At 47.3% G+C, this 17,647-nt stretch overlaps 1 protein-coding gene across 1 annotated transcript; it reads right to left on the bottom strand.

Moving 5' to 3' along the window:
• Positions 1-3,961: 3,961 nt before the first annotated feature.
• LOC146764944 (TOG array regulator of axonemal microtubules protein 2-like) lies at positions 3,962-17,014 on the bottom strand. The gene is made up of 10 exons (XM_085563133.1): positions 16,860-17,014; positions 15,101-15,206; positions 14,305-14,540; positions 12,892-13,044; positions 11,617-11,734; positions 10,575-10,678; positions 8,967-9,171; positions 7,561-7,777; positions 6,420-6,506; positions 3,962-4,197 (listed from the first exon to the last, which is right to left on the bottom strand). The coding sequence occupies exons 1-10, from the start codon at positions 17,012-17,014 to the stop codon at positions 3,962-3,964; spliced, it is 1,617 nt and encodes a 538-aa protein (XP_085419259.1).
• Between the last annotated feature and the right edge of the window lie 633 nt (positions 17,015-17,647).

Genomic DNA, 17,647 nt, shown 5'->3' with positions numbered 1-17,647 from the left:
TGTAAACAACTCGGCCAACCCCTGCTCACAGGATCTAACAGCTTTGATAAGTATGCCACCGGTTTCTTTTGTCCGGCCCATTCCTGAGTTAATACTCCGAATGCCGTTCCTTCATGTATGTTAACAAATAAATGGAATGGCCATTTTAAATCCGGGAGACTTAAAACCGGTGCTTGACTTAGCTCCCTTTTGAGATTAGCAAACTGCTCTTGATCCTGAAGAGTCCACTAGGGTATTTTGTCTTTAAGCAGTTGTTCATATAGGAATTTAACTTTAAAGCTGTAGTTCTCTATCCATTGCCTACAATACCCAAATAGCCCTAATGCCTGCCGAATTTGCCTCTTAGTGACAGGCATAGGTAATTCCAGAATTCCTTTAATACGCTCTGGATCTAGTATCTTCTGGCCGTTAAACAGATAATGTCCCAGATATTTTACTTTTTCCTCTGCAAATTGTAACTTTTCCTGTGATACCCGTAGTCCCTTTTGTGCAAGAAAGTTTAGGAGTCGAATGGTTTCTTTTCTTACATTCTCCCTATTATTCCCCGCTATGAGCAGATCATCTACATATTGTAACAGCACATTCCCCGTTTGTACTTGATATTCTGTTAAGAGCTCTTCTAGGGCCTGTCCAAACAGATTAGGGGACTCAGTGAACCCTTGGGGGAGCACGGTCCATCTTAATTGCTGTCTCCGGCCGGTCTCTATGTCTTCCCATTCAAAGGCAAAATAATTACGGCCTTCTTCTGCCAATGGACAGACCCAAAAAGCATCCTTTAAATCAGTCACACTATACCAGGAGTTATGGGGTCCTAGTTTGCTTAGCAATGTGTATGGGTTTGCTACCACAGGGAACCGAGTAATAGTTCTTTTGTTTATTTCCCTTAGATCATGTACGAGCCGATATTTCCCATTAGGTTTCTTTACAGGCAAAATGGGGGTGTTCAAGGGTGACATACAGGGCTCTAAGATTCCTTGTGCCAATAATCGATCAATTTCTGGCTTCAATCCTCTTCGTCCTTCTAAGGATATGGGATATTGCCTTACCTTCACAGGTATGTGGGGTTCGGAAATTTGGATTTTAATCGGTGGCATTTCCAGTCTACTAATTGTGTCCGGAGAGTACCAGACATTGGGGTTAATTTGTTTTTGATCATCCACGGTCAAAGGATAAGCAGACACTGCCAACTCTTGATTTTTCACTTTAATTTCTAATTGTAATTCAATAATTAAATCTCGTCCTAACAGGTTAAATTCTGCTTCAGGGACGAGCAAGAGTTCACCCATTCCAAATTTATTTTCAGTTTCGAATACCACATTTTTGATTTTACTTACTTTAAAGGGTTCCCCTTTTGCCCCAATTACTTGTACTTTTTCAGGGGAAACCTTACATCCCTCAGGTATCTGTTTAATAGTTGATTTCTCAGCCCCAGTGTCTACTAAAAGGTGAACTCTTGTTTATGGGGACCTATTTTTAATTTTATCAAGGGCTTATAATGACTCCAGTCCCCTAAGATATAGAGCCCCTGACTCCCCTATTCTATTTTCAATGTTCCCTCATCCCTGATTCTTCCTCTGCAATTCCTCTTTATATGTCCCTTCTTTTCACAGTAAAAACAACACCTTTGTTCTCTCCTCCAGGTTAAGGAGTTTTTTATTATTTACCCAGAGGTTTAACTGCTGTCTCACCCAATCTTTTTCTGACCCATAGACTGGCCAAAATACATTTTTTTGAAATCTTCTTCCCTCCCCATATCTTAGTACAATATTCTATCATTTTTTGCTTATCTTTCCCTAGGGTTCCAGGGAAATATCTCCAATTATCTAAGATATATGCCAGAGGGGTATTCTTAGGTACAGTGGGTACCCTTCCCATGGGAGTTGAAGGCTTGCTGCCCTTCGCCCCCATCTTCTGGAATATCTCCACACACACACACACTCGCTCCTCTTGTTCCTGGCCCAGTCCCTCGCGGGAGATGGAAAATGCAGTACTTAAGAGTCCACACTTGCTTGGCTCAGTATATCGAACCTCTCATTCATTATATTCCAGGAAACCCAATCCCGCCCGAACGGAAAACCCATGAACAATTTCGCCGCGAACAATTTCGCTCTGTGAATAATTTCACTACTTACGCGTCCTGCGTCTTAGTCCGGACTCCTATGCACAGAATTTTTATGGGATTTTACCGGTCTCTCCTTTGCTCATTATCCTAGACTTTAGGTTCATCGGTAAGGTGGGGTAAGCTGTTGGTCGCGGGGCCGCGAAATGTCGCGGGGCGCCTCCCCGGAGGACCAAAGCCCACCGTTCCTTATCCGAGTCATGGCACCAGAAATTGTTATAAATTTACGCCACAACGGATCATAATCCAATTAGAATTTTATTAATTACTGCAAGTAGGATATGAGCAAAAACAGCGCTGGATGGCCGGGGAGGCTCTGCTCCCTCTCTGCTGTCCCGATTCGTCTAAACAGTCTTCTTTTTATTCCGTTCTTTCCATGAAGTCCTGACAGGCTCCTTTGTTTGCAGTTTCCTTCTGTTTACGTAAGCCGTAATTGTGGTTATCTTTATCTTGTATCGTCAGTCCCCAGGTGTTAAGTGTTTGTGATTTTTCTTTATCTTGCAAATGTTGTGTCCGCAGGCTATTTGCGTATCCTCATTTCCTAAACAATACCTTAGTCTGTAAGCAGTCTGTATTTTCTCACACTCCGTTTCCTATCCTCCGTCTGTGGTTTCTCACGAGTCCGTTTCCTAACCTTTATATGTATATCTTAATAAACAATACCTCAGTCTGTGGTTTTCCACATCCAGTTAAAAAGATGTCATCAAAATTCAAAGATAAAGTCAAAACACATTATTCAAAACTATGAGAACATATGTACATCTCTAACTATACTAAAAGAAATCTATAAAAGTCTATAAAAATCTATAAAATTCTATTCAATTCTATAAATTTCAATAAAATTCTATATAGTTCTAAAAATGCTATAAATCCTATTCTTGAAACATTCTGCGGACGTTGGGAAGCTTCTTCCTGAGCCTGGAGGAAACAAATCTCTTCCGGACTGCAGGCAAGGACTTTATGGAAGAACATAAGTACATCTCTAACTATACCAGAAGAATTCTATAAAATTCTATATAGTTCTAAAAATGCTATAAAGCCTAGTCTTGAGACATTTGTTGGATGGTGGGTAGCTTCTTCCTGAGCTTGGAGGAAAGAGAGCTCTTCTGGACTGCAGGCAAGGACTTGGTGGTAAAGGGGACATAGAAGGTGTCCAGAGAAAACTTCTTGGTATCGCTACGACCAGTCAGATCTGCAAAGTGGAGAGACCAAGGGTAACAGAGGCCACAATGCAAACCTAAAGCATATAAAGCTCCAGATTTCATGGGACAGACTCCTTGGAATCTTCTAAGGAGCTGCAGGGAAGCATGCTGCTGCTGGCAGCCCCTTGAAGCAGGCCCGGGGAAAACCCTGACCCGCTTCCACAGGGCTGCCACAGGAACAGCCTGGCCTCTGGGCTGCCCTGGGACAGCAGGGAGCCCAGAGCCCTGTGCTTTCCAGGAATGGCTCAGCTGCACATGCACCCTCCTGCTCCTCTCCCTGCCCCACAGCTGAGCACTGGCAGAGCACAGCTGATTGCAGGGGCACATGCAGGGCACAGCTGTTCCCTGGCAATGTGCACAGGCTCTCTGGGCTGCCACAAGAGCCTTCCTCCCACCAGAGAGTGGCCCAGCTCCCCCCTCACCTTTTTGTGAGGCTGAGCCATGCTCAGCCTTCACATTGTCCTCATTGTTTGGAGTTGCTTCAGGGCTCCCATTTCATGACGATGAAGGGCGATGGAGAGAGCGGGGGTAGATGCACACCCTTCCTTAGTGTTTTGTCATTTTTGGCAGACGTAAATAAAGTCACATCCGGAGGTGTCCAAGTCAGAACTTTGTCATCTTTCCGGAGAACATGAGACCTTCACCAGCCCAAAATGTCAGAGAGGTTTTCCTGCACGCGTGGAGGCTTGCTGGCTGCACACTTCTTCAGCTTGGTGCCCATCACCTCGTAGAGGGCCAAGGCAAGCCTGGTGGCCACCGTGCGGATGCTGGCGCTTCGGACAGGCAGCGCCTTGTTCTCCAGGAAGGACCAGAGCACGGGCAGGGCGTAGCGCTCGACGACTTCAGGGCTCCTGGCATAAACCCACTCCACAAGCACTGCCGGGAGAGAGGCACAGCTTCTTACCCACCAGCCTCCATGCAAACAAGGGTCTACCTCTGCCTTTGCTTCTTGGAAGCCTTTCTGGCTAACATCAGCAAAATAGCACACAGAGCCCCATGATCCAGAAACGGGCAAAGCCGCTGATCATCCTTGAAACTGAACCACCAATACCTCAGGACTAATTTCTCCAAACAGAGCCTTGTCCCTGTGGCAGACTTTGTACTTTTACTAAATTATTTCACAATTTGTTTCTGCATGAACAATGAATGAAATATCAAATTGCCTTTTATTTCCATTTAGAAGTTGTCTAAACCCACAGTGAAGATTTGGAAATGCACTGTAAGGAGGCAGTTGAGTGATTTCTAATAAAGGGGGTGATTCCATTTTGTAACTTCCATGTAAAGTGCCAGAAGTCTTATCTGACTCCCCTTTGCTCAGTGGCACACAGCAAAGGGCAGTATTAGAACACACTTCAAAGCCCCAGCCCACCAGAGATGGCAGCTGCTTGACAGCTGCCTTAGAAACATCGGTGACTAGCCGGTGTCTTTGGCAGAATGCTTTTGTGCCTTTCAACACAGAGCTGTTTCAAACCTCAGCATGTCTTAGGGAATTACCCAGACCCCACTGCTATGGAATTTGAGCATCTTCATGTTTAAATGGCAGTTCCCCTCCAAATGTTAGTGGCATTTTTTCTTACAATGTGCACTGAAATAGGGGCATAGAGAAAGAACAATGCTACACAGGGGACTGAAATGTAATCAGAAGGCAAGTGTTTTCTCACATTGTCTCTGAAATCTGCTCTCTGCTCATTTTCTGGACTGAACTATATCAAAAACAGACAAAAATTTGCTAACAACAGGCTCCTTGCATGGCAGATTTGACTGAGGGGTTAAAACCTGAAATGCTAGGGAGACCAGTCTTATTTTCTGATCAGACAAAAAGTTATCTAGTAGCTACTTATTATTCTGTGGTGGAAGAGACTTCATTTTCTCTATGCTGTTAATCCACCAGCAGTCATCAACACTGAAACAGCTCCTGAAAGTACCCAAAACCAATCCTGCTAAGCAGGAAACGGGTAATGGTCCACATTTCAAAATGAGACTTCATTTGAGTTGAAATGCAAATAAAGTCATTGGTCACGACAGAACTTCAGAAAGAGCTATCTGTTCCCACTAAACCTGAGTGAGGACATTTGCACTTTCTAAAGTAGTCCTCATTTTTGTTCATTCCTTTATTTGAAAAAGAGATCAAAATAACTGCAAAACTATATTCCCTGTTCCTGGGGATCTACTGGATTCAAATGCTCTTTGATGGTGGTTTGAAAGAGCCTTTGACATTCCCAATCGCTGAACATGCCCTGTTCAGATTCATAAGGAAGACACAAAGACTATGAAACCTTCTATTTAAAGATGCTGGCATAATTAGCAGTGCTATTAGCCCCAGTTAAAGCAAGGCTATCAGTCGTCTTCTCTACTGTATGTTGAGATTGTCATTTTTCCAATCCTTGGCTACTGCTGACACAGCAAGCTCCTCTGAGGAATCAATTCTCAGCTGCATTTGTAGCATTGTGGACAGTGCTGACACAGGAAGAGGCTGTTTGCACAGCCCGAAATGCTCAGTGCAGTGCCACTTCCACAGCACAGGCAGGCAGCCTCAGCACTCTGCTTCTGCCCCTCTGCCCCCAAAGGCTGCCTTGCACTAAATCCATGCAAGGATAAGTGTGATAGACTCTAACAGAGTATCTGATAGAGTGAGATACACTCTGTGTGGTGAGTTTTGACCTAAGCTGTGACCCCAAGGCTCCGCATGCTTCAGCCTCAAAACTTTCCAAGAGCAAAACAAGAATTCTGTGAGAACAAAACAAACTGATCCCCTGAAACAGCATTTGCCACCATTTTTCCTAAAGGCTCACAGATGTCCCTGAGGCTCCAAGAGAGGAGCCAGCTGGGCTATTTTTAGCCCCTTCCTATCCTGGAGGTGGGTTCTGAGATGTCCCCGTGAGAGCTCAGCCCCCAGGCCCAGCGCCGCCCCCATCTCAGATGCTGCACAGCTCTGCAGCAGCCAGGGAAACCTGCAAGAGACACCTGCCCTGGGTATTGGGCAGGAGGGACAAGCTCAGCACCTCCTGCTGTGGCGGAGCTACTCTACTGTCCATTCCCAGGCATTCCCTGTAAATAATCCCCTAGAGGACCTCTTGGCTTAGAAGGGGAGGCCATACCTGTGATACACTCCGTGACAGCCAGCAGAGCTTCGCCATTCAGTTGGCTCCATTGGTTGCTGAGCTCTTTCATCAGTGATACTTTATCTACAAGTGAAACACACGTTTCTGCTCACTCTTCTGAGGTCATAGCAGAAAGGACAGTGGGGAGGGAAAGGGCAGGGGCAATCCCATTTTATAAAAGAAAGTCATATTCTGCTGATTTTTGAATCCTTTTCTTCTTTCCTGCCAGCCTACTTGGCAGGGTTAAAAGTTCCAAAAGAAAAGCTCTCCTTTCACATTTGAAAATCCAAAGTTGCCTTCTGTACCAGGAGCTAAGTTAACACATTTCACATCAGGCACCTCAAGAGTTCAGTTTCATGTAAGCACTGAAAAGGTTTTGCATCCCACAGTAAAAAGGAAGAACTCCATCCTTGGGACACAGAAAGGCACTGAGTCAGGCAGTTCATGAATTCACAGAGCAGCTGAGGTGGAGAAGGTGGAAACACCCCTTGAAGACCTGCCTCCTCACCACTCAATTTTTCAGGCATTTTCAGAGCTGACAACAATCTGTGTGGCAAAGGAATTTAGAGCAGCCCTTGTCTATGTAGGTGTTTGCTAGAGCCACCTTGCCCCATGCAAAACAACATGTGGAACAAGGCATGATTGACAGCTGGATTTAGACGAGTTTGTTCGAAGGAAATGAACTTGGTGAATCCTAAGTTCCCCTTTGAAAAAAGAAGACAAAGAAGAAAGGTGGAAAATAGGCAGCTAATGCCTATCATGTAGAGCCTTCCAGGTGGCTGCTCTGCAGAAGCTCTGATGGGCTGGTGTCCCTTCATGCCAACAGCAAAGCTGTTCATTTGGGAAGTCAGATGAGGCCCAAGCAAACTTTGCCTCTGAATTGTAGCAAAGCTGTAGTCCAGGACTTTGTCTTCAGATCAGCAGCACAGAGCCAAGGGCTCCTGGGACTTTTGGGAATTGCTGATCACATTCAAGCCTGTTGGAGGACTGGTTCCTAAGGACTGCACCTCCAAAGCTTCTGTGGGTGTCTGCGAGAGCCTTCCACAGACAACAGCAGCTGTCAAGGCACTCAGCGTTCTCTTGTGTCGCAGAGACAGAGACGCAGTTGAGGAGAGTCCATGCTGGGGCTCAGCCTCACCTAAATGAGCAATGGATCCTTCCAGCGCTCTCACAGCTGCGGCATGAATCCCGGGATCCTTTGAGTTTAGATTCTTTGTTATTCCTTCCACCAAACGGATGATCACGGGGCTCAGGGCATCTTCCAGGAGGCCTATGATTTCTGCCAGCACGTCCAGCGCCTTCTGCCTCACTCTCTTATGCGTGTCACATAGTCTCAGGTCAAAATAATCAAAAATCTGTGAAGAGAACAAATAACATGAGAACTTGATTAAAATGACCTTGTTTGAAGAGGGGGTGTGGAAATGAGCACTCAGCAATGTCAAAGGTGAAAGTGATCCTTTCTGTCAGGTCAGCCCTTGCATGCACAATTGCAATGTTTTCCTGTGGGCCTCTCGCTGGAATGGTTCTGCAACCTCATGCTGGTTGAAAGATTTTCATCTGTTTTAAAGAGGTTTAGTTGGGGACAGGAGAGTTCCTATGATGTTTCTCCCCAGCTATAAATCATTCAATCAATTCCCTTTATTAACTGATAAGACTACCTTTGCTTTACAAGAGTGGAAGCTGATATTTACAATGCCCGGGTTTCTATACAGTTGCCTCAAGTACTGAGGGCAATTATGATTCTGCCAAAACTATGGCTGGAGGAGATCTAGGTTTTATTTTGTTTGTCTCAGAACCTGTGTCTGGAGATGGGCAGGGCTCTGATCAACTCTTCCAGGACTCAGACCATTTCTCTAACTAACAGGTAGACTTCTAAAATGCAATGTGCTGTACAGCTCTCATTAGAGCAGGCTCAGTCCCTTGAAAGCCCATTATCAGGCACCAGTTTCTGGAAGAAGGGGAAAAAGCATCTACTGGGAGGAGAAAGGATAGCTCTGTCCTTAACTGTTTTCCTCCTTTTCCAAAGAGAAAAAAAAAAGCCCCCCAAGAAGGGTGAGCACCATCTTTACCTAGAGGAATAGGGACAAGGATGGAAATGAGTAGCCAGAGCTGTGCCTGTGCCAGACAAGATGGAGTTTCCAGAAGTATCCTTTAAAAACATTTAGTTGAAACCAACCCAGCCTGAAACATCTCTTCCCCACTCAAACCCATTTTTTGTCCAGAGAATAAGTGCCATTATTGCTTTCAATGGCTGGATTCCCTTCACATAACCCAACTGGCAGTAGGAGACAGCAGCAGTTAAACCAGCAGGAAATTCTGTCATCATCTGATCAACAGCATCAATATAGAAAGCTGCCAGACAAATACAGCTGGACTGAAAAAACTTGTCCTGAAGCCTGGACCTGAATTCAATTTCTCTGGGTAAGAGGGACCAGCCTGTCCCGAAGAGCCAGGATGTCCTGCCAAGACACACTGAATTAACTTTACTTCCCCAGGCCTGGGAAAGGAGCTGATGGAATGGAACAATGAAGATACCCTACATACTTGGACAATGTTAGTGGAGATGAGCTGGGGTTTGGTTTTGGACAGGTCTAGGAGGAGTGCCACTCCTTCCATCCGTGTCTGAAACTCCTTGGCTTCCAGGAGAAGGTAAAGCTTCTGGAGCGGCTTCATCTCTTCCACAGCTGGAGGTAACGTGACCTGGGCTTTTGCACGGTGTAGGAGGCGTCCATCAGAGGTAGACTCCACCCTGAAAAATAAAACCAAATTACGACCTGTTGGTAATAATAGCTTCAGTTAATTGTGACCAAAACATCTTGAGGAGCTTTCCTAGTGATGTCATTTCAAGCTAGAATATCATGAGGCTCTGAAGAACAACGTGAGCCTCACGCCAGTCATTACAGGAGACAATCTGCAAGTAACATTCTCACACTGCTCACTCAGAAACACCAAAGATGAGCTGCATCTGATCTATCTTCAGATGGCTTCCAAGGCGAACTGCTCACATTGCTTTGTGGGGAAAGATAGACGCTACTTCCAAGTTTAAATGCCTCCTCATATGGGAGGTGTGTGTCTTATAATAAGGAAACACATAATTCTGGAGAAGTGTCTCTACACCAGGCATGACAATCTGGAAATGTAGCTGAGATGCATTTGAACAGATGAAGAGGGGCGTATCTGAAGGGTCCAGAAAATCAGTAACAGAGATAAAAACAGAAGCCAGACATGCCAGAACTACGCTCACATTTTGTTTGCTTCCCTAGAGACCAGATCCACAGCTTAACAAACCCACTGGGAACAATTCTCCTGGATCAACCTGTCTCTTCCATGAGCATGGGCAGATGCAAGCCATGCTACTGAGACATGTGGTCACTTTCCTGCCACCGCTGAGCGGGACAGCTCTAAATAAATCCCCTCTGTTATCAGAGGAGAGCAGGCACAAGCAGCTCTGCCACTAGCATGAAGAGACAGCAAGAACCAAATTCCTGTCTTAAACGCTGATTGCAGCACAGGGGGAAATAAACCAAACATGCTGTCCATCAAGTAAACTATATGAAGGACAGGAATATCAAGACAAAAAGTCCACATTGAGGCACCTGTTGGCCAAAGTTGCTCAGGAATTCCCTTACTACTACTACTGCTACTACTACTCAAACGTCATACTGTTTGAGGGTAAAAAAGCCATGAATCAGCCAGGCCAAACCACATGGATGAGAACTGTATCTTTGGGGAATGGCATCTTGTTTCAAGACTGGGACTTCTCATTAAAACACCCATCTACAAAAAGACAAAAGACTACACTGGGATTTAAAAAGAACACCCTGGTTGCATTTCCTTGTCCCAAGTCAGGCAGCAGAAACCTGGCCCTCTTCGAGCCTCCACAACACTGCCCTTGCCACTGCACTGGATGGTCTGAGCTGTTACCAATGGGTGTCTTTTGTTGCCCAGTTTTTGTGGAAGCCTTCCAGAGAAGTTGTGTTCAGCATAATGCAGAAGTGGACAATTTTTATCCTAGAGCATTTGTAGGGAAAGGAAAGAATCTCTGGCACTGGTCATCTCCAGCAGAAAGATTTTCCTGAGGAAGAGGCATGTAAAGCACATGTCATGTACTTTGTCACATCTAACAAAAGTGCTCCCATCTGACAAAAGTACCGATTGCTAGAAGGCGATGTGGCCTGGGGCTTCTTTGAGCCGTCGCTCCTCTTCTTCACCAGGTTCTTCACAGATGGGCGTTCAGCCTTCTGGTTTTCCATCCCCTACAAAGACATCAAGAAACTCCATGAATCTTTAGAATACAAAATAGGGAATTCCTGGATTAAAACACAAGTTAGAACCAGGACCACTGCTACCAAGGCTTAAGGAAACATTTCCTAACTTACAGAAATAAATGGAGCAGAGATTCAGTGATGCCAACTCTTTGTTTACAATAGCCCAAGGCATGGGTGCTATCATACGGCAGTGAGCAGCAGTCTAAAATCCTAAATTCATTATTCTTGAGCATAAATGGGAATAATGCAAACTGGTAGGCAATGAGTGTTCTCAATGGAAGCAGCAGATTTGGACTCCTTGGGGGTTGGCCCACTATTTGGTTCAACACTTACTCTCCCTGCTCCTGCACAAAGTCACACTCCCTTCTATAATGTAGATAAAAAGAAGAAAATCCCCCCCAAACAAACAAACTATTTTCCACTGGATGCTGATGGATTCACCAAGCCTCTTCCAGCTCCACAAGGCTTGACAGCAGGGAAGATATTCCCAAAAGACCAACAGTAATTATAGCAATTAGGTTTGACTTGGACATCTTTTGTATATTTGGAAATGTCCTTGGCACCACTACTTCTGGTGTCTTTTGCAAAGACACTGTTATCCTCAGAAGCACTATTCTCACTTAACTGCTTGACTGGGGGCAGAGTAGGGAGAGCCCGTGGGGCCTTGCCCTTGGATGTAAACCCATTTTCTCCTCTTTCCCTTTCCACTTTGTGATATTCAAAGAATTCAAAGCCCCACTTTTTCCCAAATAATATCAGTTCCTCTGTGGTCTGCAGATGAACAGGCTGGGGATTAACAGCTCATTCCAGGAGCAAAATGATGCAGCAGAAGAGGAATGAGGTAAAGACACATCGAGTATGTTTGATCTCATATTAGCAGTGGCAATACTTGCACAAAGGAGACACTGCTTCTGCCAAGCACTTACTTTCTTCTTAATTCTTGCCAGGATATCTTCCAGGTCATGGGTGGAAAGAGATTGTTCCAAAAACTTCTTAAATTTTGGATTATTCAGCAGCATCTTCACCATCTCCTGTCCATAATGCCTAAGGAAGGAAGGAAGGCAGGAAATGAAAAGTGAACAAAGGAAGAGTGTTAACAGAAGCAGCTGATACCTTAAACTGATCAGGTGCAATCCTTGCAAGAGAAGGCATTACCTACTCAGCAAAGAGGGACATTTGCTTCACTGGACACTGCACAGTGTTGTCAGCTGAACACAAGGGACAAGAGGAGAATGTGGGGCCACAAAAAAATACCATTACACTCTGAAACTGTGGGTGTGCTTCTGTGGGATCAAAGGATCCCAGGGAACAGGCAAAACACATCTGCTTTGTTGTCAGAGCCTATTAGCAATGTCCTGCTGCCATTGCACAATAATTTGCCTTTCTTTCACTGGCAGGGAAGCCAGAACAAAACACCTCATGCTTGCTTTGGATTATTCTATACTATATAGAATAATCAGGGGCATGGGCAGATAGTTGCTCTGGTGTCCCTGGCAGCTATTAATGGGAATTTCATCATCAAAGTAAGGGGATTTTGGTGGTTTGGGTTGGTTTTGCCACTAGGAAACCACAGATTTCTTCAAGAAGAAATTTGGAGGTCACTGAGCCACAGATAACAGCATTCTACAAACCTGCAGAAGTAGTTTAGAAAGACTGAATACATAGGCTAAAGACCTCTGAAATATTTCTAGGGAAGTCTTAGGTTAATGTGAAATAGATGTTTGGGATCCTTCAGTGATGAAGCCAACACTTTGCCTTTATCGTGTGCACCTAAGGCCAGTCAAAACTTTTTGACTGGCTAATCAGAGCTCTTTTGATCTCAGTAAAGAATCCTTCAAGTCACAGGAAGTTGGCAATGCTCTTTCTTGGTGGCCAAGCTCAGGTTACCCACTACAGTCATTTCCCCAGGCCATCCAGAGCAGTGGTCACAGCACCAAGGCTGACAGAGATCAAGAAGTGTTTGGACAATACTCTCAGGCACATGGAGTAACTCTTGGGGTGTCCTGCACACAACCAGGAGCTGGACTTGATGACCCCAATGGGTCCTTTCAAACTCAGCATATTCCATGATTCTGTGACCCTTATCCACACTGTGAGGTAACTTAATGTAACCTTTAGTTTCCACTCCTTTGTAGTTTTACCCTTTATAGCCAGACACAAAACCATGTTCCCGTTTTGGGAGGTGAAATGAAGATCATTACCTTGTGTCCTGGTGACAGTCCTGAGCAAGTGTCCCTGCCACGTGTGCCAGTGTCTCAGCCCTGGGTGTGCCTGCCAGCTTTGTGACTCCAATTCTCTGCACCAAGGACAGGAGGAGCTCGGCCGCGCACTTCCGCACCTGGACGTAGCGGCTCCTGGGAAGAAGAGAGCAAACCCTGGGCACAGGGAGAAGGAACAAGAGCAGCACAGGCCTTGGCCAGAGCCTGCTCCCTGTCCTTGCTGGGGGAAGGAGGCCTGGGCTCTCCCTGCAACTTCAGACACCTGTAGAAGGTTCTGTCCTCAGATAAACACAACGTTAGCAGGGAAAACACGCTGTGGGGCGGGAAGTTGCCGATATCCAGCAATGCAGCCTCTGTCTTTTGTAAAGATTGGCAAGGGATACATCTGAGTGTTTTGACCCTATTCCAAAGCTGAGGAAAGGGTGGCAGGCATTTTGGCCAGGTTGTCCTGATCTAGAGACTGTCTCTTGGGAACTGTCAGGCCCAGCACCAACACTTAAGGCAGCATTTTCTTCAGCTGTCCCGTTGCACTCAGCCTGTGAAGGTGCCTGTCAAGTGATTCATCATCTCAAGGCTAAGCTGAAATATCAGTTTGAATGGAAAGTAGAGCTCTCAGGCCAGGACAGTCATACAAGCCTCCTTTTGGCAGGAGCTGCACCTGCTGTGCAGGCAGTGCCACACCCAGCACATTCTGCCCCATGTGCTGCACGCCCCAGCAAGTACCCTCCGTATTTCTCACGTTAGTTGCATCATGAGGATACGTGGTTTTTCCCAGCACTGCAAAATACCCAACAGCGCTCACAGCGGTAATTGCAAATGTTTTCCCTCTTCCCAAAAAAGCACAAGGCTTTCTCCTTGGCCTTTGCAGGCACTTTCATTTCCCCAGTGGTCACCAGGTCTAGGAAAAGCTGACAGACTGGGAGAACTCCAAGAAGCAGCAGGAAGCTGAGTCAGAGGAACTTTAGACTGGATATTAGGAAAAGGTTTTTCACCCAGAGGGTGGTTGGGCACTGGAACAGGCTCCCCAGGGCAGTGGTCACAGCATCAAGCCTGACAGAGTCCAAGAAGCATTTGGACAACAATCTCAGGCACTTGGTGTGAGCCTTGGGCTGTTCTGTGCAAGGCCAGGAGCTGGACTCAATGGTACTGATGGGCCCCTTCCAACTCCCCCTATTCTACAGTTCTGTGATTCTGAGAACTAAGAGGCTGCAGGAGGGCAGAAATAGGTGACAAGAGGAAAGAAATGAGGTTGATAAGAGAATCAAGTCCCTGAGTTCCCAGAAGACCCAGGATACAGGACCCTTCCCTGCCACCATTCCCATTCTCTCTCTCTCACCCCTTCCCCCACCCACACAGGAGAAGGTGAAGAATATCACTCAAAGAAGAAGAACCTACTTGGCTCCCTTGTCCATGAGAACAGTCATTGCTCGTGCAGGAGTCACCTTCTCTACCATGATGGCCAGGGCCTGACAGGCTGCCTTCTGAACAAACTCTGGGGAGTTCCACACCATGTGGAGAAGGACAGGAGCAACCTCATCCACCTCGGAATCCATGTCCTTCCTCAAGAGTGCAAACAGCTCTCCCAGAGTGACGATTGCAGAGCAAGACAGCTTTGACCGCAGGCTGGTCACCTGGGGAAGTCATGAGGGGAAACATAAGAATCACCTTGAAAAGAAAACCAGTTGCCTTAGACAAAACTCCCGGGAAATCACAACACCTCCCACTGTGTCCAGAGGAGCAAAAAAGCACAGTAAGAGCAGAAGAGCCCAAGCACAGAAAGGTACCTCCTCTGGCACCAATTTCTGCCCTCAGACCTGCTTACTACAGACCTAAAAAATATATTTCACTAAAGTGTGCTACTTGACCCTTCTGTAATAGCAACTGCTTTGATTTTAGGGCCTTTTGTTTGAAAAAGAAGCAATTAACGCAAGGGCTGCTTTCAAACCATAAAGGCACAAGTCATAAAGATAAAAGACTCAGGTGCTCCTGTTCAAAAAAGCAACAGCTGTAGTTGAAGCACTCAGACAGGAAACACAAAACACAGGCTCAGGTCTACAGACTAATTTGCAGTGTTGAATTACAGCTTGGGCAGAGAAGGCACACCCTGAGCACACATGGAGATGAGCGAGCACACAGCTACTCTACACACTGTGTATGAAGTGTGGGGGACAATTCAGAACAATGTTCTCACCTCATTGGTAACTGCCAAGCAAATCTCACGAAGTCGACAAAGCAGGACTTCTGAATGGGACTCAGCCAGCTGTTTGATGATGCAGAGTCCCTTCTCCTTCATCTCCCTGAAAGGCAAGTACCAAAAAGATGGATTTTTCTCTAGCCAAGAGCTAGGCAGCACCCTCTGAAATGACCAGGCTGGCAGCTCAGTCAAACCATGGGAGGTGCTTTTCATAGCGTAGTTAATGAAATCATAGACTCAGGATGCTGTGGCTGTCAAAAGCATACAAAACTCCAAGAGGCAAACAGGGGGGTGTCAGAGTCTTCATTTGTGGCCTTTCTGAAAACCTCTGGCACACCAAGTCTCTCTGTCACTACTTTGTAGAAGTTGTGAGGCCAGGCCATGCTGCTGTTTCTTGTCACGTCCCTGTACCTGTCCCTGAGACACAGTCCCATGGGGCTGTTCCTGGGACATTTTCCTTCTTTGTCAGCCCCAGCAGGCAGTTCAGCAGGGAGAGTCTGCGCTGCCACTCTGGAGCCAAGTTTCCACTCTATAGTCTCGGCCTGTGTGTCACCTACTCCACTGCACTGCACACTTTCCCCCAAAAAGCATCAGAGTGTCCCAGAACGGTTCCACCCCTGGGCAAGAACTGTTGAAACCCTGGCTTTTCCCAAAACACTCCTACCTAAAACAACCCCCACAACAGCAACATGTTATTTAAGAGGTGCAAACAACTTTATCTCTCAGCACTTGCTTTGCGCAGGCTCTCAGGTACAGGAAGGTCTGAGGGCTGCAGCACAGGGCTGGTGACCGATCCCACGGGCACCCCTGGGTGTCCTCCTGACCCCCACACCTGCAGGAGCTCTCTGCACCTCACAGGGCACCAAAGAGAAAGGGGAAGAGAAAGCAGAAGAGAAAAGGCAAAGCAAAGGCGACTGCATAAGGAGGCAGATTTTTCATGCTTATCCCAGTGGGAATGGAGGCCTTATCCCCCTGTGTGAATGAAGCATCCAGCAGAGAGTGGATGCTAACCCAGACATCACAAAGAGAACCAGTATCACCTGGCATTTGTAGACTTATCACCTCTGGGCCTCCTTCTGTCTGTGTAAAATGTTGGGACACATTGTGAGTATTGACAAAACATCTCAGGCCCATATGAAGCAGTGAGAAGGAAAAGTTGAATTCCAAAAATGCAAGGTTCCTAGAGGATTTTCTTTCTTTTTCCTTCTCTTCTGCCATGAGCCCTTCAGAAGTAATGACAGACTGAGGGACTTGAAAGCACAACTCAGTCGGTTTCTCAGAAAGAGGAACTCCCTGAAGCTGCTTCTGGGACTGCCATGCAGGAGGTCACAGGGAGACCCTGTCACCTGCCATTGCTGCAGCAGTGGGAGCAGAGAGGAATCTTACTCAGTCCCACTGGCCTAGTGGCCCAAGGCACCCAAACCTGCACTCCAAACTGCTGCCATCCTGCTTCTCCCTTCAGCCAGCAAATCATGTCGTTCCAGGGCCTTCTCTCTCCCCTCAAGATTTCCTTTGCAGCCCCGTGGAGCAGCAGGCAAAGCGAAGAAGCAGCACGGACCTGCTGCAGCTGGAGCACTGCTGCAGAGCAAGGCTGAGAAAAGGCTGCTCTCAAATCTTGATCCTCTCAGTGCTCTGCAGTGGTTTCAGCAGTGCCCTTCGGCCCTCTGGGCTCTCGGGGCTCAGAGGCAGCAGCAAGACTCACTTCTAACCAACCTTAATGCTAAGAGGGACGCAGCGTGAACGGGGCCTTTCTTACCAGTCGTCGCTGCCGAGCGAGGACAGTGCCTCCTGCAAGGACTGCTGTGGGTCTGCAGAGGCCGTGTCCTTCTGCCCAGTCCCACGGCGCGGCTGCTCTCGGCGCTGGGCACCAGCGGCCGTCTGCGAGGTCACTGTAAGGACAGGGTCGGCCATGGGCGCTGCAGCCCCGGGCAGGGCACCCCGCCATGGAGCGGCCTGCAGCCCATCTCCCAGCCAGGGCTCCCTGGGCACACACGGGCACTGGGGCAGAGGCTTCCCTGCTGCCTGGCGCCTTGGGCTCCTTGCTTTCCCCCAGCCTCCCTGGCTGGGCACAGCTCCAGGCTGAACCTGACCATGGCCCCGCAGCGCCAGCTCCCCAGTGCCACAGGGGCCACAGCCAGCGGCAGGTTCCTGCGGCCGCAGAGCTCCCGCTCCCTGCCAGACAGGGCCGGCAGCAGGGCTGGCCAGCCAGGAGGGAGCCTCTCAGGTGCCTCTCTTGTCTCAGCGCCCTGATTTCCCCCAGCCCTGGGGATGGGGCACTCTGCAACTCCCTGAGGAGAAACCTGCAGCTGCCTGGCCACAGCACCGAGCCAAGGCTGAACAGCCCAGCCCTGCTGGGCCCAGCTCAATCCCCACGGAGCAGCTGCCAGGGAACAGCCACACCTGACCCTTCCCACCTGACAGCGCCTCTGCCTCCACTGACCTCAAATATCCTAGACAGCAGCCAGCTGAGTGTACATACATTTAGCCTGCTATTGGGAAGGGAGTAATTTATGGATTTGCTTCTTTCCAAGCATCATGAACCTT

This window comes from Lonchura striata, chromosome 30 (genome assembly GCF_050655825.1).
Source record: "Lonchura striata isolate lonStrDom1 chromosome 30, ASM5065582v1, whole genome shotgun sequence".
NCBI classification, from domain to species: domain Eukaryota; kingdom Metazoa; phylum Chordata; class Aves; order Passeriformes; family Estrildidae; genus Lonchura; species Lonchura striata.
This window is presented reverse-complemented; position numbering and strand designations above follow the sequence as displayed.

Excerpts from the sequence above, each read along its gene's own strand:
- LOC146764944 (XM_085563133.1), bottom strand. The coding sequence starts at position 17,014 with ATGGCCGACCCTGTCCTTACAGTGACCTCGCAGACGGCCGCTGGTGCC. Across the intron at positions 15,207-16,859 it reads TCGCTCGGCAGCGACGACTG|GGAGATGAAGGAGAAGGGAC; the intron begins GTAAGAAAGGCC and ends CTTGCCTTTCAG. Across the intron at positions 4,198-6,419 it reads TGTCACGGAGTGTATCACAG|TGCTTGTGGAGTGGGTTTAT; the intron begins GTATGGCCTCCC and ends CTCTCCCGGCAG.